The sequence below is a fragment of the Monodon monoceros genome, unplaced genomic scaffold (assembly GCF_005190385.1).
Source record: "Monodon monoceros isolate NGI ecotype Baffin Bay Population unplaced genomic scaffold, NGI_Narwhal_1 Super_Scaffold_3, whole genome shotgun sequence".
NCBI lineage: Eukaryota > Metazoa > Chordata > Mammalia > Artiodactyla > Monodontidae > Monodon > Monodon monoceros.
Window position 1 is genome coordinate 21,178,468 of NW_021703780.1, and position 23,256 is coordinate 21,201,723.

The window sequence follows — 23,256 nt, forward strand, 5'->3', positions numbered from 1 at the left end:
GCCTCTTTCATTTTCCTCTCACGTTTCTGGAATACACATTAAGGATATGAGTACATTTTGTCTGTACATGTCCTCATATTTTTTTTTTTGTCAAGCATTTTAAACCAGGATTCTGTGCTTGGGTAACAGAGTTTGAACATAGGGAATGTGTAGCTTGTTGGAAAGGGGGAGTTAAATTGGCTGAGGTGGAAAGGCAGAGAGATCCTTATGTCAGAAAGCTCCCTAAAATAATAGCGCATATTCAGAATACCTTCCTGATGGAAGGAGATGATACACAGATCGCAGGAAATCCCTGCTGAGGAGGCCATGAAACCTCCCATAGAGCACAGAGATGGGTAGCTGTGTGCCTTGGTTGGTGGGGGCCGGAGGAGAATTCGGGAGACTGTTGTCCTTCATGGAACGACACCCTACACTGCTGCTGCCTGTAAATTAGGAGGCAAAGCAGCAGGAAAACCCGGCCTTCGTGTCTTTCAAAGCTTTTTGGTGAGCGGAAAGTGGCTCCTGGGGGATAGGAGCTTCCCTTCAGTCTCTTCGGCTTCAGGAGACCTGCTTGGTCCTTCTCACAGCTCTTCCCTGGTCCCTTCCCTCCCTCCACACACCACAGTGGAGGGGCTGGCCCCGTGCTTTCTGGCTGTTCAGAAAGGGCTTCCTCCTTCCTGCAGCTGAAGTCGCCTTGTGCTGCTCTGAGGATCCAGGTAGCTGGTTGCCGGGGAGCTAAGTGGTCCCAGCCCCGTCCCAGCGGAGTGGAGGGGGGAGCCGGGGCTCCATCTCCATTCTGAGGTGTCTGAAAGGCTGGCTGTCTCTGGTCTTGTGTGTGTGGAGGGGACGCGAGGGCTGGGACGGGTGTTGGGATGAGGTGAGGCATGGCAATGGGAAAGTACCCAGAGCAAAACAGTCTCAGGAATGCTTTCCATATCATCCTTAGAGCCTCCAGAGAACTGTCCGGGGTAATCATGAGATAGCAGTAATTATAGAACCCATTTTCCTGAAACTGCACTTGAGTAATGTGACTTTGGACACAGGGTTCCTTCCAGAGTGTCTTTCCTTTCATTCCAAATCAACACCGATGGAATAAGAAAATTATTAAGTACAGCCTTATTCAGCAAGGGCTTATAAGACCCTCAGAGTGATAGTTAGAATCTCTGTTTTCTTTAAAAGGCAACTTTGTTTAATACTCTAGGGATTTGTCGTGGGGGGGAGATGATCGGTTTTATTTTTGGTTTGGATTCTCCCATTTTTTTTTTCCTGGAGAAAGTTGTGTACGAAAAGTGCTTTCTCTTTTATCTTCCATTTAACTTCTTGTTAAAATGTTTAGGCAGCAAATATTAAACCACAAGTCTTAAATAAGCAGCTCCATTTCTAGAGAGGCAGTTACCTCTAGAGAGGTTTCTAAATCCATGACCCTCCACCTCACCCTGATTTTCATTTCTGTCCCCCAGCTGCTTATCAGGCATCTCCACAAGGATGTCCCCACGCACCTCACACTTCGTATGTCCCAAACGGAACTTTTTACTGTTTCCCCTAAAACCTCCCCGTATTGGATATTCTGTCTCAGTGAGTGGCTTCTTCATTTACATAGTCTCCGGAGTGAAAAGCTGAGCTGCTTTGATTTCTTGTTCCTTACTTGCCCATCTAATTAGTTGCCAAGCTCTTTTGCTTCTGTCTTAATAGCTCTTTGGTCCTTTGTCTTTCTTCTCACTTGCCCAGTGCAGCATCTTTCTAGCTAGTTTCTCTGTCTCTAGTTCTTGCCCTTCCAACTGATCTTCCGTACTGTCACCAGAATTATCTTTCCATAATTCACATAGTCTCTATTCCTTGCCTAAGTTTTTTTTTTTTTTTTTTTTTTTTTTTGCGGTACGCGGGCCTCTCACTGTTGTGGCCTCTCCCGTTGCGGAGCACAGGCTCCGGACGCACGGGCTCAGCGGCCATGGCTCACGGGCCCAGCCGCTCCGCGGCATGTGGGATCCTCCCGGACCGGGGCACGAACCCGTGTCCCCTGCATTGGCAGGCGGACTCTCAACCACTGCGCCACCAGGGAAGCCCCTTGCCTAAGTTCTTTAATGGCTATCCTTCCTGATAAAATCCAAAATGTGTAGCCTGGCATAGAAAACCACTGCCGTCTTGCCCCATAGTCCAGCCTGTTGTTGAACACATCAGCCTCTTTTATATTTTCATGCCTTTTATATAGGCTTCTAATCCTGACAGACTCCCACTCCAAAAGACATAGCCCAAACATGTGAAGAGTTCCTCATCAGTCAAGAGTTTATGTTTCCATAGAACTTTGTGATTACTGCCTATACTACCACATTTCACATCGTGTTATAATTGTTTGTTTATACGTTTATACATTCAGTGAGTATTTATTGACTTTCTACTATATGCTAGGCAGAGTGCTAAGTGTTGGGGCCCAACAGTGAATATGGTCCCTGACCACATGGAACTTACATTGGGAAGTTGCATTACTTACACCGGGAAAGAAACCCCCTAAAAAAAGAAAAATGAGAAATGGTGTAAGATCAGGCTGGAAACATAGGCCCTGGTCAGTTTATATAGAGACTCCTGGTAAAGAGTTTGGAATTTAGTAGAATTCCACTAGGAAGTCAGTGTAAGATTGTAAGTAAGGAAAGACACGGTTCCTTGTATATTTTATGGAAATTATTTTTGCTTCTAGATAGAGTGGGTTGCGAAGGGGAACGAGTAGAAGTAGAAAGCTAATTTGGAAATTATCAAAGCTAATTTGAAAGCTGATAGCTAAAGGTAATACTATTAGAGATAAAGATGAGAGCGACAGTAGATTTATTAAGATTTATTTTGGATATAAGACATGATGATGGATTAGGTAGGTAGGTGACAGCAGTGAGGAAAGGGGAGAACCAAGGATGGCTCTTAGGTTTCTGATTTAATAACTTAGTGACTGACACTACTTTTCAGTGAGGTGAAGAGGGCCTAGAGTAGGGTGGGGCAAGTTTTTTTTGGGGAAAAAGTACCAACCATTTTGTTTTACGCATGCAAAATTTGAAATCTGGGGCATCTAGGTGGGGAAATCAGATAGGCAGCTAGATATGCTTGGAAGAGAGGTCCAAGTCTGGAGATGTAGCAAATGTGAGAGTCATTAGTGTAAAGAGGGTCTTGAATTCATGACTGTTGATAAGATCACCTGGAGAGAGATGTGGACCTAGAAGAGAAAATGTCCCAACATTTAGAGGTCAAGCAAAAGAGGAAGAACCACAAAGGGAGCTGGGTTATTACTCTAGTAGGAAACCAGATTTTTTGGTGGATTCCAGTGGGAAAGCAGAGTCTGGGAGAATTTTCTGGAGGAAGGAGTGGGTGATTGCAGAATGCTACTGGGCATTGAATAAGCCAAGGGCAGAGAGGTTTCCAGTGGACTGGCACCGTGAGGGCACAGACGACCTTGACCAGAGCAGTTCACGTTTTCTGATTGGGAGAGGCAGACTGCCGTGGCTGTAGGATGAACTCAGATGTGAGAATGTGGATGTGGTATGTGTAGAAAACTAAGTAGAGAAGTTTAGCTATGACGGGTATGAGGAATTTCAGGGAACTTCTGTTTGGTACTCAGAATGGGAGATATTAAAGTATATGAGTGTAACAAGGGGAATGATCTAGTAGAAAGAGATTGTTCCTGGAGACATTGGTAATAAACCAGCAATATCCTTGGGAAGGTAAGAGGGGTACAAGACACACCTGACCTTCCTTCTACCCTGGGCGCTGCTTGAGCAAAGGCCAATTTTTTTTCTTAATGTTAAGTCCCTAGCCCTTGGCACGTAGTAGATAGTCACCGAGGTTTTGGATGAGCACATACATTTTGTGCTTCCTCTGTGCCTAGTACATTGTTGGGAGAGGTGCCCTGGGAGTGTATAGAACTTAGAAGATGGTAGCTCTGCCCTCAAACCATGGACTCTTGAGCTAAAAGTGATTGGGTGTAAGTGGGCGGTGAGTGAGTGGAGGCTGGCTGTGCAGAGGAGATCTACCTGGAAAGGATGGAGAGAATTTATAGGAAAGGGTAGGGAAAGGAGAGGCAGTTCAAATGAATATACCAACATGGAAGACGGTATAGATTATAATTTAGAAAATGACTGGGCAGAGAATTTAAATAAACATACTTGACTTTCATTTTGCTTTCTTACCCAACATGCACAGTTAGCTTGTCCAAATAAACTCTTAATATTTTGTGACTTGCATGTTCTGCCTTTGCTCGTGAAGTTCCTTAGATTGTATTACATGAAGTTGGCCGGGAAAATGTATAATTCTATTGGTGTTGGTTATTGTGACTAGAGAGAGTGGAAGGAGGAGGTAATCATACCCTTTCTTCTACGTTCCTAGTAGTCAGCGCTGTCAGGAAGGGAAATAGAACCTTTACGTAAACAATATAGAACACGCAAAAGAAAACAGGTCCCCGGTAATGTCATACGACCTGCTCATAGTAAGTTGGAGAATATGATACTGTATTTGGAATTCTCAAGCCTTGTTTGAGTCATTTGTCCCATCAAATGTATTACCTGAGCCCGTCGTGGGGCCCTTGGGTCCTTAGCCCTCACCTCCTTCCTTACTGAGGTAGAGCCTGATCATCGGGGAAAAGTCTGATGAGCAGGTATCAGAAACTGGGTGAATCAGGAGGACAAACACAGCCAGGGCCTCAGTTAACATAATACGTTCTTGAATAACCTAAGGTTGGCTGTATATATTATAAATGAAATGATAACCTGCCAGGACCTGAATTTCTGGTTTTAAATATAATTTTGAAATAACATCCATGATCAAAATCAAATATATAAAAATAGTATATATCTCTATAAACTATAACCAATCCCCTTGACTATAGTCAAGAGAATGCTGGTAGGAAAAAAAAATGAAGAATTTTAATTAAAATTAAGTTTTTACACCTAGAATCTTCACCTCCCTGCTACAGGTATGTGTTAAGATGTTTCTCTCTCCCTCTCTCCCTCTCTTCCCTCACAGAGTGCCATTTCCCTGCCACGCCCCCCCTCACTAAATAAGGAAAGTTTATTTTAAAATATAGAGAAAATGTAAAGGTTCAAGAAGAAAATTTAAATTTAAAAATCAGATCACCATTAGCATTGTTTTGTCAACGTTCTCATCTTTGCTGTGTGATAGTCACTATTACTGGAGGCCTCATCTCTAAGGCAGTGATATTGGGAGGAAACTAGGGAAATATTTGTAGCCTAAGTGTTGTTTAATCTGTTTCACAGAGATGCCTGTAATGGCAGTTCCCTTCAGGAAGCCGTTTTGTGTTACGGCCTTTAGCTTTTCTAATGCCAAGAACCCTGGCTGTTCTCCAAAACCAAGCTAGATTTCTTTTTTTCGTATTAAATTAAATCATTAGGGCGAGTTAGAACTAATTTAGAAAATGTTTACTAGAGAACATAGATGAGTGAAATGTTTCCTGCCATCGAAGAGTTTCTTGTCTAAAGGTAGTGTAAGAAAGTTCCACAGATAATATCATGAAGAGAGTGAAATATCCTCCAATTTCAGAGAAGGGAAAGTTCCATGTAACTTGGGATGTCAAGAAAATAATGTTTGATTTGTGTCTGTTTTCCTCTTTGTTTTGAGAGGTGGGCTTTTGTTGGGGGTGAGCTCCAGGGAGAGTTCTGTGGGGGAAATGGCAGAGGTTGGAGGCTGGAGGCAGAGGCGAGGGCAGGTGCAGCTGTAACTTAACTTGCCTTAGGAGGACTGCAGCCAGCCTAAAGCAGTTAGAATTGGGAGCCTGCAGATATCACTGTGAGACAAAGGTAAGGCACACCTGGAGAGGCCCTGAATAAAAGCCTCTGGGATAGGCAGTAGGGAGCTAGTGAAGGCTTTTGAACTTTAGAATGAAATGACAGCTACACTTAAGGGAGAGTCAGTCTTGTAGCACTGATTTATGAACCTGGGGGAAGAGAGCCTCCAGGTGGAACTAGAAGGTGTCAGATTGTCTGGTTACTTTAGGGGGCGAGACTCTTGGCAAGTTAATGCACTTCTCAATGCCTCAGTGTCCTCCTCTGTAAAATGGGAATAATGATACTCATGCAGTTTTGTGAGGATTAAATTAACTCGTGCTGACTGCTTAACAAGTGCTCCACAAGTCTTAAGCTGTATAGCCCGTTGCTGTTCTTACCCAGAGGCCCTGGAATGAAAGCCTCCACTGTTGGAAAGGAAATGGGTGACATCCGTAGGGAATTTATTTGATGTTTATGATTTTTTATTATTATTATATGTCTCTGTGTAAGTTGGTTGCATTTCTCTAATTTGATTCTTTGTTGTTACATGTGGCTCATAATACCTTTTTAGGTGACAGAACAGTAACCTTCTAACATGATTTTCTTCTAGGCTTTCATCATATTGGATTATTCTTTCACGTATGTGACAATTTGAAAGTTGGCTGGGTATTAGTGTCGGTATGTTAGGACAATACGTCTTTACTACGATGATAAAAATGGAATTGCAAATCTCTTTTCAAGTCGAAAGCCGGTTAAGTATGAAAAGGTGAGGTTATTGTAAGTGAAGAGAAGTGGGAAAATAGAAGTTTATGGTTAAACAACAGAAAGGTGCTTTACAGGCTGTGGCACTTTCTATATTTCTCTAAAGCAGTAGGTAGCACTGTGTGGTGTGGTTTACGTCAATAAAACGTGTCCTCTTCTGGCGACAACTGCTATATGGTATAGGATGAGCACTGGAATTGAATTTTTGATACACCAATTAATTTACCTGGATTAAAATAATTTGCAGATTTTTTTCCCGCATCAACAATTTAAGCATGAGATTTGCATAGAGAGCGGGCATGCTTGTCACCGAGTTCACTGTTCTTACCACATACAACTATTTTCTGAGTCTTGTGTAAATTAAATGCACATAATGTAAATGTAGTTGGTTCAGCTGTATAGTGCCGCCTGTTAGTGAGTGGCAGGATGTACATATCTGTTTGCTAGGATTTTGGTTTACCTCTTAGGGCACTTATTCTGACAGCAACTCCTTTGTCTGTCTGTGTCTGACACACACGCGCTCTTTTTGTGTGTGTATGTGTGAGCAGGTGCCCTGTGGCGCATACACAGATGGCTCTTTGCTGTTATTTAGCTACAGGCAGAACTCATGTGGGGTAGATTTTTCTTTTCCTCATTGTCTCTGTCTAGTGTTAGAAAACATAAGAAACAGTTGCTGCCTTCTGGAAGTTTAGTTCTTATGACTTTACCTCTTATGTAAATAAATGCACTTGTTTCATGATACTCCTTTAGTTCCTGATACCTAATTTTTTTTCCTTCCTGAAAAAAGAATGATGAAAACTGTTACAGAAGGGGAGCTACTTGGAGAAGCTCAGACTGATACTTTTGATGGGTGGTTTGAAGTTTAGGGAAAATGCCAGGTGTAACCACCTCACAGCAGGGCCCTGTTCACGTGGATGTCTACACTGGCCGCTTCCCTCTCCAGATGATTGCCTCCTACTTCTGAGTGTGACTGTCCAGTGCTGTTTTTGGAGTAAAATTAGGCTCTGGTTTCTGCACCTGCCATAAGAATTAGTTTATTCCTCCCTATAATCCTAGACAGCCACCTTCCTATTCTTAATCCTACCAGCTTCCTGCCTTATTTTCTGTCTGTTTTGGACTAGCTCAACTTCATCCTGTGTGTTATTGAGACGACATGCCCTACAGTTCAGCTGAAATAAAGCAAGAATTTTAGCAGAGAAATGTGATCTCGGATGAAGTCAGACATAAATCCAGCTTGGTGTGTCCAAGGTTTACTTAATTAATCTGTGGAAATGCATCTGCTTCCAACCACTCTGCTCCTTCTTTACATAATATCCGGCTTCGCTGTCTTGTAGCCAGAAAATAATGCCACTGCGATACCAGAACGATGGTATTGAACTGCGATGAACCATTCCGAATTGTGAGATTCTGTAATATCACTTTCATGATGAACATCTTCTTTAACCCACAGTTGTCCCCAAATTAAGCACTTTTAGAATAATGAGAGTTAATCATATGTGTGTTCAGGTAAAATAGAGAAAAATCATGTTGCATTTGTAGATGTCATGCATTTACACAAGAATTTGAAGGGATCACTGTTATTTGACATCAATTGGTAATACCTGCTTATGCTTCAGTCATAAAAATTATAAAGAAGTAGGAGTATTTTTCAATGCTAGTGGAATGCTTGTATTTAAATGCTTGCGTATGTATTTGAAGTTTTTTTCTAGGAGTAGAACAGGCCAGCCAGGCAACTTGTCAGGCTCTGGCACATTTTATCTGGAATATTCATCCAATCAGAAAGTGGAAATAATTGGGACCATTCTCTTCCAGTACAATACAAGGTGATTGAAATTCACAAGGATAAGCATTATACACATAGCCAAAGTGCTTTAAATCATTAAAGAAAGATTAAAATGATGTTCAGTGTGACTTAGTATGTTTATTTCACCACTTTGCACCCAGGGCCTGTCATGGTCCTGGGTGATTTCGACCTGCCAGCAGCCCTCCTCACAGCCCGTGACCCCTCCACCCCGCTTTACCCTTGATGGCCACACCCTACACCTTGTCATCTCCTGGAACGGCTTCTCCTGGGGTGAAATCATCATTTAGTCATCTCTCTCGAACCACAGCCTCTAGTCTTTCACTTTCTCTCCCTTGGCGGTACCCATACTTGGACTTCTGGGGGGCCTCCAGGCCATGGATCCCTTGGCTTTCCCCTTGTTTCCATCTCCTTCCTGCCTTCCCTTCCTTTCCTGACCGCCAAGCCCCATGGTGTCCATCACTTCAGTGGGGCCCTGTCAGTATCCCCCACTCCTTCTGTCCCCACTGTTTTTCTGGCTCGCCTGCCTGGAAAGCCTGCATCGTTGCAGCAAGCCAACTGCCCTTTCTTCACACACATTTGGGCTGCTGGGAGCTGTAGGAGAATATCACACAGCTGTTCAGCTTGGTGCCACCAACAGTTCATGATGTTCACTCTCACTGGGCTCTTAACGGTCCCGGGAAGTTCTTTTTAATTTCTCAAGCTATTTTATCTCTTTATTTCCCAAGTTTGCCCCAGGCTTATCCCCCACCCCTGTAGCAGTTTGTTTACAGTGCTATCTGATCATCTTATACTCCCTGTGTAGCCTTTCTGTGGCTCATCATTGCCCTGAGAATAAAATCCCAACCCCTTCCTTTGACCTCTGAGGCTCACTGTGACCTGGTTCCCACTTAGCTCCTAGATTCCTGTTATCCCCTCCCTATTACACGTTATTTGCTAACTGATTTGAACTGTGTTCCGTCTCTGGAAAGCACAGGCTCGCTAGGAGTTGTAGTCCAGGGGAAGAGATAGTAAAAGGAACAGCTCTTCCAATACGAAATGCCCATTTGTACTATTTGTACTGTGGAAGGACAGAAGAGGAGGTTTGTACTTTAATTCCTTGAAAATTAGTAATTTATATTTAGTGTACACATAATCTAATAAATTATTATTAGATAAATGAGATTATTGAGTGGAACACACCATTTTCTAACTATTCTAATAAAATCTAATGTTGTGCAAGAACTAAACATGGAGAATATTTATGTTGTTAGATACCTTTAGCTTACAAATGGGCGTTAAATAAAGGGCTTTATTATTAAGTTCCTATAGCTCTCCAGCTCCTAGTACTCAAAAAATGGCATTATATTTACCAAAATTGAAGTGATACCCATCTTTTTTTTTTTTTTTTTGGCTGCGTCGGGTCTTAGTTGCGGCACGTGGGATCTTCGCTGAGGCATGCGGGATCTTTTGTTGCAGTGCCTGGGCTTCTCTCTAGTTGTGGTGTGTGGGTTCCAGAGCACGTGGGCTCTGTAGTTTGCGGCACGCGGGCTCTCTAGTTGAGGTGTGTGAGCTCAGTAGTTGCGGCACGCAGCTTAGTTGCCCCGCGGCATGTGGGATCTTAGTTCCCTGACCAGGGATGGAAGCCGCATCCCCTGCACTGGAAGACGGATTCTTTACCACTGGACCACCAGGGAAGTCCCAAAACCCGTTTGTTTAAAAAAAAAAATGGTGTATCACAAAATAAATTTCTGAGTGCATTTCAGAAAACTTGATTTTTGAAATGTATCGTTGTTTTTGTTGATCTTACAGGAGAATCATGAAAAAAGTCTGCATGGAGCCATCTGAGCGACTGGCCAGTCTCCAGGCTCTGTGGGACAGCCAGACTGTGGCCGAGCAGGGCCCCTGTGGTGAGCATGCATTTTAAAACCAAAAAATAAATGGCTGGATGGCCGCCGTTTTGCCAGGAAGCTAAGTCTATTCCTAGTGTGCTACCGTAAAGGTACAATTACTTTTAAGGTGTAATTAGCACCGCACAGACTTTAGATTGGTGGACAAACATCCTATATTTAAGCTATATTGCATCCTGCTATGTACTTACTGTAGAACAGGGGGGAGAATCTTTGCTGTTTTCCCAAAAGGAGAGAATAATCAGCATTGTCAACATCGGCCATATTTAAGCTTTTAAATTTTAACTTAAAAAACATTTAGTCGAAAACCTGTCACATTTCTATTGTATAATTCAGGTGGATTTTCTCAGATGTATGCCTGTGTTTGTGACTGGCTTGGATTTTCATACAGGGAAGAAGTACAATGGGTAAGTGTATCTGTATGCACGCACACACACACTTTCTCACACACACACCTGGAGAATATTCCAGTATTTGACTGGCTTATTTCGCTCTCTCTCTCTTTTTCCCCCCACCATTCATTGCTTGCTTAACATCTTCCTTCCTCAGATTACATAAAAATCTGCCTGTGTCATTGTCTGATTCTCTTTGCATCTCTCTTGCTTCCCTGATCCTCTACGGGGACTGTTTATATGACTGAATTATGTTTCAAATAGGATGTGGATACAATTTATCTGACACAAGACACCAGGGAATTGAATTTACAAGACTTCAGTCATCTTGACCACAGGTAAGCTTCTTTCTTTCCTTTCTTTCACTTCTGATTTTGCTTTCAGAGCTGCCCTTGTCTGTTGGTACTTATAAGTGTACATTATCTCCAGAGAATCCTTTTTTTATAAGGGGGATCAGGAGAGCCTAAGAATCTCTAGATTTTGCCTTTTAAGTAAGAGTTTCCAGTGTGTTTATCACTACGACTGGTTTGGGATGGGGGTGCATGAGTGTACCTCAAGTCCAGGATTTACACTTATAAACTGTGGAAACAATTTAATTCTTAAGTTCTTATGCCAGCCCACAAATCTATATAATCTACCCTGTATATAAAATATAGTACTATTTTGCCTAATTGCCATTTAGAACATTTTTCTATAAGGGAACTTTATGCTAAAATCCTAACAAATGACTTTGAGTTTACAATTCCTTTATTGGGGATGGCTAGGGTTTATATGCATATATTGGTGGAAATCAGTTTGCCAATATCTACCTTATGATAGTGATAATAAAACACTGAAGCCTGTTACAAGTTATTTGAGAGACTTGTAGGTTTTAAGATGTCGACTTTACTATATGTAGGGCTGTGGCTTGTGTGATCAGGCCCCGGAGAAGAAACTTCATTCCGTTCCCCTTCTCCCTGTAAGAGCAGACCTAGCAAAGTGATTCTGATACCTGACAAAGCTGAGCATTGCAACCCGCCTCTCACCCCACCCCCCTGCCCCTGGCAAGTCTTTCTGGTCATCTATCCCGGCCTATCTCCTAAACCCTGGAGATGCTGCTACTTATTTTAGGTGGGGAGATATGATAGCTCCATCACAATGAATCTCAGCTTGAGAAATCTTTTCTCTCTGGAATGCAGAGAGAGAAACCTGAGATTCCAGGTGTACCTTTCATGCCATTTGGACGACTGGAATTGTAGAGAGGATGGTTGCCTCTTTTTACCACCAGCATCTTGCCCCCAAAATACCATTTCAGATTATTTTTCCACTTACCTGGCAGGGAGTCCAGAATTGTAGCAGAGTCCCCAAAGAGTTCTGGCCAACTGAATTGAGCAAAGAAAAAGTGTGCTGGATGGATATGGCCTTTGTGCACAGCCTGGGTCTACGGTGGATGGTGAAGCAGGCTCAGCTATGTCTGTAGATGTGGCTAAAGCCTAAAGCCCCCAGTTCTCAAGCTCAGATTTGATTCCTTTTTGTGGAACAGGCAGTTTTCTCTTGCTTAGAGCCGTTCTCCCTCTTCCTACATTTGAGGGAATGTCATACTCCCGTTTAGGGAAGATGTTTCCTGTGTAGATCATGAAAAAGTGCACTGAGAAACATAACGGGAAGATATTTTATTTTTTGTAAATATTTTTCAATAAAAACAGAAAATTGTATGTAGAATAAGATAGGAGTAGGTAGGCCTACAGTATCCAGTCTCAATGTTTTGGGTCCCAGGATCTCTTTATATTCTTAAAAATGGTTGCATTGTTCAAGTGGGTTTTATCTTTTGGTATTTATCATATTGGAAATTAAAACCAAAAAAAGTTTATTAAGTCCTTTAAAAATAATGTTAGTAAACCTATTACAGGCTATAGATACCTTTTTTTTTTTTTTTTTTTTTTTTTGCGGTACGCGGGCCTCTCACTGTTGTGGCCTCTCCCGTTGCGGAGCGCACAGGCTCCAGACGCGCAGGCTCAGCGGCCATGGCTCACGGGCCCAGCTGCTCCGCGGCATGTGGGATCCTCCCGGACCGGGGCACGAACCTGTGTCCCCTGCATCAGCAGGCGGACTCTCAACCACTGCGCCACCAGGGAAGCCCTATATACCATTTTTATAAAAAATAACTATTTTCCAAAACAAAAATCAGCAAGAAAAGTGGAATCAGTTTACGTTTTTGGCAGATCACTTTGTTTTTTCTTTTTTTAACATCTTTATTAGAGTATAATTCCTTTAAAATGGTGTGTCAGTTTCTGCTTTATAACAAAGTTGAATCAGTTATACGTATACATATGTCCCCATATCTCTTCCCTCTTGCATCTCCCTCCCTCCCACCCTCCCTATCCCACCCCTCTAGGTGGTCACAAAGCACCGAGCTGATCTACCTGTGCTATGCGGCTGCTTCCCACTAGCTAGCTATTTTGGTAGTGTATATATGTCCGTGCCACTCTCTCACTTTGTCCCAGCTTACCCTTCCTCCTCCCCGTATCCTCAAGTCCATTCTCTAGTAGGTCTGAATCTTTATTCCCATCTTGCCCCTAGGTTCTTCTGACCATTTTCTTTTTCTTTCTTTTTTTTAGATTCCATATATATGTGTTAGCACATGGTATTTGTTTTTCTCTTTCTGACTTACTTCACTCTGTATGACAAGACTCTAGGTCCATCCACCTCACTACAAATAACTCAGTTTCATTCCTTTTTATGGCTGAGTAATATTCCATTGTATATATGTGCCACAACTTCTTTATCCATTCATCTGTTGATGGACACTTAGGTTGCTTCCATGTCCTGGCTATTGTAAATAGAGCTGCAATGAACATTTTGGTACATGATTCTTTTTGAATTCTGGTTTTCTCAGGGTCTACGCCCAGTAGTGGTATTGCTGGGGCGTATGGTAGTTCTATTTGTAGTTTTTTAAGGAACCTCCACACTGTTCTCCATAGTGGCTGTATCAATTTACATTCCCACCAGCAGTACAAGAGGGTTCCCTTTTCTCCACACCCTCTCCAGCATTTATTGTTTGTAGATTTTTTGATGATGGCCATTCTGACCGGTGTGAGATGATATCTCATTGTAGTTTTGATTTGCATTTCTCTCATGATTAATGATGTTGAGCATTCTTTCATGTGTTTGTTGGCAATCTGTATATATTCTTTGGAGAAATGTCTATTTAGGTCTTCTGCCCATTTTTGGATTGGGTTGTTTGTTTTTTTGATATTGAGCTGCATGAGTTGCTTGTATGTTTTGGAGATTAATCCTTTGTCAGTTGCTTCATTTGCACATATTTTCTCCCATTCTGAGGGTTGTCTTTTTGTCTTGTTTATGGTTTCCTTTGTTGTGCAAAAGCTTTTAAGTTTCATTAGGTCCCATTTGTTTATTTTTGTTTTTATTTACGTTTCTCTAGGGGGTGGGTCAAAAAGGATCTTGCTGTGATTTATGTCAGAGTGTTCTGCCTGTTGTTTTCCTCTAAGAGTTTGATGGTGTCTGGCCTTACATTTAGGTCTTTAATGCATTTTGAGTTTATTTTTGTGTATGGTGTTAGGGAGTGTTCTAATTTCATTCTTTTACATGTAGCTGTCCAGTTTTCCCAGCACCACTTATTGAAGAGGCTGTCTTTTCTCCACTGTATATTCTGCCTCCTTTATCAAAGATAAGGTGACCATATGTGCGTGGGTTTATCTCTGAGCTTTCTATCCTGTTCCATTGATCTATATTTCTGTTTTTGTGCCAGTACCATGCTGTCTTGATTACTGTAGCTTTGTAGTATAGTCTGAAGTCAGGGAGTCAGATTCCTCCAGCTCTGTTTTTCTTTCTCAAGATTGCTTTGGCTATTTGGGTCATTTGTGTTTCCATACAAACTGTGAAATTTTTTGTTTTAGTTCTGTGAAAAATGCATTTGGTAGTTTGATAGGGATTGCACTGAATCTGTAGATTGCTTTGGGTAGTATAGTCATTTTCACAATGCTGATTCTTCCAGTCCAAGAACATGGTATATTTCTTCATCTGTTTGTATCATCTTTAATTTCTTTCATCAGTGTCTTACAGTTTTCTGCATACAGGTCTTTTGTCTCCTTAGGTAGGTTTTTTCCTAGATATTTTATTCTTTTTGTTGCAATGGTAAATGGGAGTGTTTTCTTGATTTCACTTTCAGATTTTCCATCATTAGTGTATAGGAATGCCAGAGATTTCTGTGCATTAATTTTGTATCATGCTACTTTACCAACTTCATTGATTAGCTCTAGTAGTTTTCTGGTAGCATCTTTAGGATTCTCTATGGATAGTATCATGTCATCTGCAGACAGTGACAGCTTTACTTCTTCTTTTCCAATTTGGATTCCTTTTCTTTTTCTTCTCTGATTGCTGTGGCTAAAACTTCCAAAACTATGTTGAATAATAGTGGTGAGAATGGGCAACCTTGTCTTGTTCCTGATCTTAGTGGAAATGGTTTCAGTTTTTCACCATTGAGGACGATGTTGGCTGTAGGTTTGTCATATATGGCCTTTATTATGTTGAGGAAAGTTCCCTGTATGCCTACTTTCTGGAGGGTTTTTATCATAAATGGGTGTTGAGTTTTGTCGAAAGCTTTCTCTGCATCTATTGAAATGATCATATTGTTTTTCTCCTTCAATTTGTTAATATTGTGTATCACGTTGATTGATTTGTGTATATTGAAGAATCCTTGCATTCCTCGGATAAACCCCACTTGATCCTTTTAATGTGCTGTTGGATTCTGTTTGCTAGTATTTTGTTGAGGATTTTTGCATCTATGTTCATCAGTGATATTGGCCTGTAGTTTTCTTTCTTTGTGACATCTTTGTCTGGTTTTGGTATCAGAGTGATGGTGGCGTTGTAGAATGAGTTTGGGAGTGTTCCTCCTCCTGCTATATTTTGGAAGAGTTTGAGAAGGATAGGTATTAGCTCTTCTCTAAACGTTTGATAGAATTTGCCTGTGAAGCCATCTGGTCCTGGGCTTTTGTTTGTTGGAAGATTTTTAATCACATTTTCAATTTCAGTGTTTGTGATTGGTCTGTTCATATTTTCTGTTTCTTTTTGGTTCAGTCTAGGAAGGTTGTGCATTTCTAACAATTTGTCCATTTCTTCCAGGTTGTCCATTTTATTGGCATATAGTTGCTTGTAATAATCTCTCATGATCCTTTGTATTTCTGCAGTGTCAGTTGTTACTTCTCCTTTTTCATTTCTAATTCTATTGATTTGAGTCTTCTCCCTTTTTTCTTGATAAGTGTGTCTAATGGCTTATCAATTTTATCTTCTCAAAGAACCAGCTTTTAGTTTTATTGATCTTTGCTATCATTTCCTTCATTTCTTTTTCATTTATTTCTGATCTGATTTTTATGATTTCTTTCCTACTGCTAACTTTGGGGTTTTTTGGTTCTTCTTTCTCTAATGCTTTAGGTGTAAGATTAGGTTGTTTATTTGAGATGTTTCTTGTTTCTTAAGGTAGGCTTGTATAGCTATAAACTTCTCTCTTAGAACTGCTTTTGCTGCATCCCATAGGTTTTGGGTAGTTGTGTTTTCATTGTCATTTGTTTCTAGGTATTTTTTGATTTCCTCTTTGATTTCTTCAGTGATCTCTTGGTTATTAAGTAGTGTGTTTTTATCCTCCATGTGTTTGTATTTCTTACAGATTTTTTCCTGTAATTGATATCTAGTCTCATAGCGTTGTGGTCAGAAAAGATACTTGATACGATTTCAATTTTCTTAAATTTATCAAGGCTTGATTTGTGACCCAAGGTATGATCTATCCTGGAGAATATGCCATGAGCACTTGTGAAGAATGTGTATTCTGTTGTTTTTGGATGGAATGTCTTATAAATATCAATTAAGTCCATGTTGTTTAATGTATCATTTAAACCTCGTGTTTCGTTATTTATTTTCATTTTGCAAGATCTGTCCAGTGGTGAAAGTGGGGTGTTAAAGTCCCCTACTATGATTGTGTTACTGTCGATTTCCCCTTTTATGGTTGTTAGTATTTGCCTTATGTATTGAGGTGCTCCTATGTTAGGTGCATAAATATTTACAATTGTTATATCTTCTTCTTGGATCAATCCCTTGATCATTATGTAGTGTCCTTCTTTGTCTCTTGTAATAGTCTTTGTTTTAAAGTCTATTTTGTCTGATATTAGAATTGCTACTCCAGCTTTCTTTTGATTTCCATTTGCATGGAATATCTTTTTCCATCCCCTCACTTTCATTCTGTATGTGTCCCTAGGTCTGAAGTGTGTCTCTTGTAGACAGCATATATACAGCTCTTGGTTTTGTATCCATTCAGCCAGTCTGTTTGTTTTGGTTGGAGCATTTAATCCATTTCCATTTAAGGTAATTATCGATATGTATGTTCCTATTACCATTTTCTTAATTGTTTTGGGTTTATTATTGTAGGTCTTTTCCTTCTCTTGTGCTTTCTGCCTAGAGAAGTTCCTTTAGCATTTGTTGTAAAGCTGGTTTGGTGGTGCTGAATTCTCTTAGCTTTTGCTTGTCTGTAAAGCTTTTAATTTCTCTGTCAAATCTGAATGAGATCCTTGCTGGGTACAGTAATCTTGGTTGTAGGTTTTTCTCTTTCATCACGTTAAATATATCCTGCCACTCACTTCTGGCTTGCAGACTTTCTGCTGGAAGGTCAGCTGTTAACCTTATGGGGATTCCCTTATGTGTTACTTGTTCTTTTTCCCTTGCTGCTTTTAATATTTGTTCTTTGTATTTTTTGATAGTTTGATTAATATGTGTTTTGGCGTGTTTCTCCTTGGATTTATCTTGTATGGGACTCCCTGTGCTTCCTGGACTTGATTAACTATCTTCTTTCCCATATTAGAGAAGTTTTCAACTATGATCTCTTCAAATATTTTCTCAGTCCCTTTCTTTTTCTCTTCTTCTTCTGGGACCCCTATTATTCGAATGTTGGTGCATTTAATGTTGTCCCAGAGGACTCTGAGACTGTCCTCTATTCTTTCCATTCTTTTTTCTTAATCTGCTCTGCAGTAGTTATTTCCACTATTTTATCTTCCAGGTCACTTATCCGTTCTTTTGCCTCAGTTATTCTGCTATTGATCCCATCTAGAGTATTTTCATTTCATTTATTGTGTTGTTCATTGTTGTTTGTTTCATCTTTAGTTCTTCTAGGTCCTTGTTAAATGTTTCTTGCATTTTGTCTATTCTATTTCCAAGATTTGGGATCATCTTTACTATCATTATTCTGAATTCTTTTTCAGGTAGACTGCCTATTTCCTCTTCATTTGTTAGGCCTGGTGGGTTTTTATCTTGCTCCTTCATCTGCTGTGTGTTTCTCTGTCTTCTCATTTTGCTTAACTTACTGTGTTTGGAGTCTCCTTTTCGCAGGCTGTAGGTTTGTAGTTTCTGTTGTTTTTGGTGTCTGTCTCCAGTGGCTAGGGTTGGTTCAGTGGGTTGTGTAGGCTTCCTGGTGGAGGGCACTAGTGCCTGTGTTCTGATGGGTGAGGCTGGATCTTGTCTTCCTGGTGGGCAGGTCCATGTCTGGTGGTGTGTTTTGAGGTGTCTGTGGCCTTATTATGATTTTAGGCAGCCTCTCTTCTAATGGGTGGGCTTGTGTTCCTGTCTTGCTAGTTGTTCGGCTTAGGGTGTCCTGCACTGTAGCTTGCTGGTCGTTGAGTGGAGCTGGGTCTTGATGTTGAGATGGAGATCTCTGGGAGATTTTTGCCGTTTGATATTACATGGAACTGGGAGGTCTCTTGTGGACCAGTGTCCTGAAGTTGGCTCTTCCACCTCAGTGGCACAGCACTGATGCCTGGCTGGAGCACCAAGAGCCTGTCCTCCACACGGCTGAGAATAAAAGGGAAAAAAGAAAGAAAAAAGAAGATAAAATAAAATAAAGTTATTAACATAAAAATAATTATTAAGAAAAAATTTTTCCAAGTAAAAAACAAAAACGGACAGACAGAACCCTAGGACAAATGGTAAAAGCAAAGCTATACAGACAAAATCACACACAGAAGCATACACATACACACTAACAGAAAGAGAAAAAGGGGGAAAAAAATATATATATATCGTTGCTCCCAAAGTCCACCTTCTCAATTTGGGATGATTCGTTGTCTATTCAGGTACACAGATGCAGGTACATCAAGTTGATTGTGGAGATTTAATCCCCTGCTCCTGAGGCTGCTGGGGGACATTTCCCTCTCTCTTCTTTGTTCGTACAGCTCCTGGGGTTCAGCTTTGGATTTGGCCCCGCCTATGTGTGTAGGTCAGCTAAGGGCGTCTGTTTTTCGCTCAGACAGGACGGGGTTAAAGGAGCAGCTGATTCGGGGGCTCTGGCTCACCCAGGCCGGGGGGAAGGAGGGGTACGTATTCGGGGCGGGCCTGCAGCGGCAGAGGCCGGCGTGACGTTTCACCAGCCTGAGGCGCGCCGTGCGTTCTCCCGGCGAAGTTGTACCTGGATCCCGGGACCCTGGCAGTGGCGGGCTGCACAGGCTCCCGTGAGGGGAGGTGTGGATAGTGACCTGTGCTCGCACACAGGCTTCATGGTGGCGGCAGCAGCAGCCTTAGCGTCTCATGCCTGTCTCTGGGGTCCGCGCTTTTAACCGCGGCTCGCGCCCGTCTCTGGAGTTCCTTTAAGCAGGGCTCTTAATCCCGTCTCCTCGCGCACCAGGAAACAGAGAGGCAAGAAAAAGTCTCTTGTGTCTTTGGCAGGTCCAGACTTTTCCCCGGACTCCCTCCCGGCTAGCCGTGGCGCACTAACCCCCTGCAGGCTGTGTTCACGCCGCCAACCCCAGTCCTCTCTCTGCGCTCCGACCGAAGCCCGAGCCTCAGCTCCCAGCCCCGCCCGCCCCGGCGGGGGAGCAGACAAGCCTCTCGGGCTGGTGAGTGCCGGTCGGCACTGATCCTCTGTGCGGGAATCTCTCCACTTTGACCTCCTCACCCCTGTTGCTGTGCTCCCCTCCGCGGCTCCGAAGCTTCCCCCTCCGCCACTCGCAGTCTCTGCCCGCGAAGGGGCTTCCTAGTGTGTGGAAACTTTTCCTCCTTCACGGCTCCCTCCCACTGATGGCAGGTCCCGTCCCTATTGTTTGTCGCTGTTTTTTCTTTTGCCCTACCCAGGTACGTGGAGAGTTTCTTGACTCTTGGGAGGTCTGAGGTGTTCTGCCAGCGTTCAGTAGGTGTTCTGTAGGAGTTGTTCCACATGTAGGTGTATTTCTGATGTATTTGTGGGGAGGAAGGAGATCTCCGCGTCTTACTCTTCCGCCATCTTGAAGCTCCACCAGTCTGGCAGATCACTTTGATTTCTTTTCTTTTAAAAAAAAATATTTATTTATTTATGCATGCAGCACCGGATCTTAGTTGCTGTGTGTGGGATCTTCAGTTGAGGCATGTGGGATCTTTAGTTGTGGCATGCAAACTCCTAACTGCGGCATGCGGGGTCTAATTCCCTGACCAGGGATCGAACCCGGTCCCCTGCATTGGGAACGCAGAGTCTTAGCCACTGGACCACCAGGGAAGTCCCATCAAGGACATTCTTAAATGAAATTGATGTTTGTTTGTGTGGTGGTGTAGAATACACTGATGACTAGCACAGTTTGATGCTACTGCCTTGTTTTGTGCTAAGACACCAACAGTTTTTGCCACCATGGCTTTTGCACCATCCATGTAATGTCAACATGATAGAAGGGACAAATTTGTTTTAGTATTAGTATAGAAATTGTTTTGAACTTGTGAACCTCTAAGTGAGTCTCAGGGTCCCCCAGGGGTCCATGGACCACACTTGGAGAACAGCTGGTCTGTAGGAGTGGAGACATGTAGGGCAGGCTGAGGTGTTCCTCCAGCTTTCCTTCGTATACTCTTCATGATTTTTACAGTTAATAGATTATGCGTGGCATCAGTGCTAAACTTTCCAGTTAATCCCCTGTGCTTAATTTGGTGATTAAACTATATCTAGAGAAGCTCCTAAATACAGTTACTTGAACTATGTAGAGTACTATGTAAAATCGAGAAACTCTGTCAAAACTTAGAATCTTCCCATGAGTAGGTTTTTCCTAATTTCTCAGCTGGAGAATTTTTATGTCATCAGCGAACGCCACATTAGCGGGGTGGACTATCATTGTCTGCTTTTCTTACTTCATTAAGGGCTAGAAGGACTTTTCCATTCCTGAGGCTCTAGATCAGTAGTTGGAAATATTTTCTGTAAAGGGCCAGATAGTAAACATCTCAGGCTTTGTGAGACAGTCACTGTTACAGTTATGCATCACTGCTGCTATAGCTTGTAAGCAATTCTAGACAGTATGCAACTGAATGAGTGTGACTGTGTTTCAGTGAAACTTTATCTGCAAAAATATATGTTGTGGGGACTTCTGTGGTGGTCCACTGGTAAAGAATCTGCCTTCAAATGCAGGGGACACGGGTTTGATCCCTAGTCAGGGAACTAAGATCCCACATGCCACAGGGCAACTAAGCCTGCGCACTGCAAGTACGGAGTCCGCAGGCGCCTCAACTAGAGAGGAAGCCGGCGTGCCGTGACAAAGAGCCTGAGTGCTTCAACAAGGATCCCACGTGCCACTACTAAGAGACCCAGCGCAGCCAAAAAAAAAAAAAATAAATCCTTAAAAAGAATGGTTAAAAAATATATATATATGTTGTGGGCTGTAGCTTGCTGACTCTTGATGTAGATCAGTGGCTTCTTATGTGGGATGTATGTAACCAAAGGAGCTACAAAAAACATTAGAACCTCTATTTATTTTTATTGTTGACTCCTTTTAAGATTTCTATCTTGGTTTTATAATATATCATGACAATGATATATTTTGTATATAATAACTGAATGTTAAAAATTAGAGTATTTTTTTCTAAAAAATTAGAAAACTTTTTTACTGTAGTGGGCTTGATTAATAAGAATGGGGACCACTGCTCTAGATGTCATCTCTCCTGCTAATGCCTAAGTAGTTGGCTTTTTTCAGATGTCTGTCTTAATCACCCAGATCTTTAAAGTTTATCTCCTCTTCTTGAGGAGTTAATTTTTTCCTATGGTTCTTACTGTTAAAATTAAAGCCAGCTTCTGTGTAAAGAGGCTACCACCAGTCCTGTTAGATGGCCTGTATTAATAGTATTTTTCTAATCAAGTTGCAACAAATTATATTGGCTGAACATTTCTCTGTGTTAGAATGAGCATGCTTACCCATGAAGGAACAGTCTGTACTTAAATGGCACAGAAATTTGGAATGATTCATAATGGCAGAATTTGAGTGTTATGGGGGTCATTTGAGAGGTTTTACAACACGCTGTGTTTGTATTTTTCTCATTTGGGTATGAGTTAGGGAGAAGAGAACGGAGGAATTAGAGGTGCAAGAGGAGAGATTAAATGGGCCGTGTGTTGAGCTGGAGTTTGTTAGAAAATAGGGGCAATAGTTCTTTTTTTTTTTTTTTTTGGGGGGCAATAGTTCTTATATGTACTGATGACTTTTCCCACTGTGGCAGGTGGCTCCCATGTATCTCTATTTGATCATAATTCAGATACAAATAAGCAATTTTGTTTACAATTAAAATGAGATTCTGTATGCATTTATATGTTGATGTCCCTGAACCTGATCATTTCAGCAGACTTCCTTCTAGAAAGCTGTACACATTTCATATAGTCAGTCTGAAAGCTCTCCCGATTGTCCATCATTCAAAGCTTTATTTTTCATTCCATTTTTTCTCCCCATTGTATTTAGTCATCAGAGGTAGATGCCTTAAGGGTCCTTGAAATCATTAGTGCTCCCAGGATGGAAGTTCCATGGGGACTGGGCTCTCTCTGTCTTGTTCACATTGTATGACCTGATACTCTGCAGTCAAACCAGTGGCTCAGAGTGAAGGTTTTTCAAGGGAAACTGAACTGCTCTAGGATAGCAGATCGGAATCCTGGGAGGCTGAGCGGCTTAAGTTTTGACACATTTTTGACCAGAGATATATTACGGCCAGAGGTGTTGGTTTCTACAGAAATCCCCCAGTCAATAATGTGTTAAGAGCCTATCAGCTTTACTCAGTTACTTTCTTCCCCATACTCAAGTTGGCAAGTATTGCTGTGATGGCACCCAGTTTTGCTCTGCGTCACCTACTCCAATCCAGGGCTGAATCCTGTCTGGATTCCTATGCAATTCCATCTGTTTCTTTCAGTTCACTCGCCCAGTTCATTGTCTTTTTGCACCCAGGGGTTTGTAACTACCGTTTTCTAGGACCAGCTCAGATACAAAGTGGGAGATCTGGGTCATGTGTGTGGTACTGATGTTAATGTTGCAGGTCTAGTAACAGGGAGGACCAAACATGGCTTGGGCAGCTTTATCATCTGGAGCGCAGGGATGGAAGAAACAGTAATCTCTGTGTGACCCCATCATCACACATAGGAGACGGATTTAGAAGAAGGTGCAGATCTAGGGACAGGGCAGTGCCCTTGTCATTGTTCTCATCACAGAGACCTAACTAATGTCCTCACCCTCTGATTTGCCTGGGATCTGCTCTTCTTCAGAGACATGCCCAGTGGTATGATACATGTTATATCACATGACCTATAGAGCCTCATGTACTGAGAAACAGAGAAGCATATACATTGTATTGAGGCTTCTTAGGAGTCATCCAGCATGCTATTCTCTCTTCACTGTAGACCAGCCTCTCTGTTCCTATATATTCTGCTACCCCACTAGACC

The 23,256-nt window shown here is 41.9% G+C and overlaps 1 protein-coding gene across 7 annotated transcripts in view; it reads left to right on the top strand.

Annotated features, from left to right (window-relative positions):
* The window catches only part of CARMIL1 (capping protein regulator and myosin 1 linker 1), a 435,866-nt gene that overhangs the window by 253,472 nt on the left and 159,138 nt on the right, over positions 1-23,256 (top strand). For all 7 annotated transcript variants that reach the window (XM_029242717.1, XM_029242718.1, XM_029242719.1 and 4 more), the window contains 3 exons: positions 10,090-10,187; positions 10,524-10,594; positions 10,844-10,917. In XM_029242717.1, the coding sequence (XP_029098550.1) occupies positions 10,090-10,187; positions 10,524-10,594; positions 10,844-10,917 (243 nt within the window). The remainder of the gene's footprint in view (positions 1-10,089; positions 10,188-10,523; positions 10,595-10,843; positions 10,918-23,256) is intronic.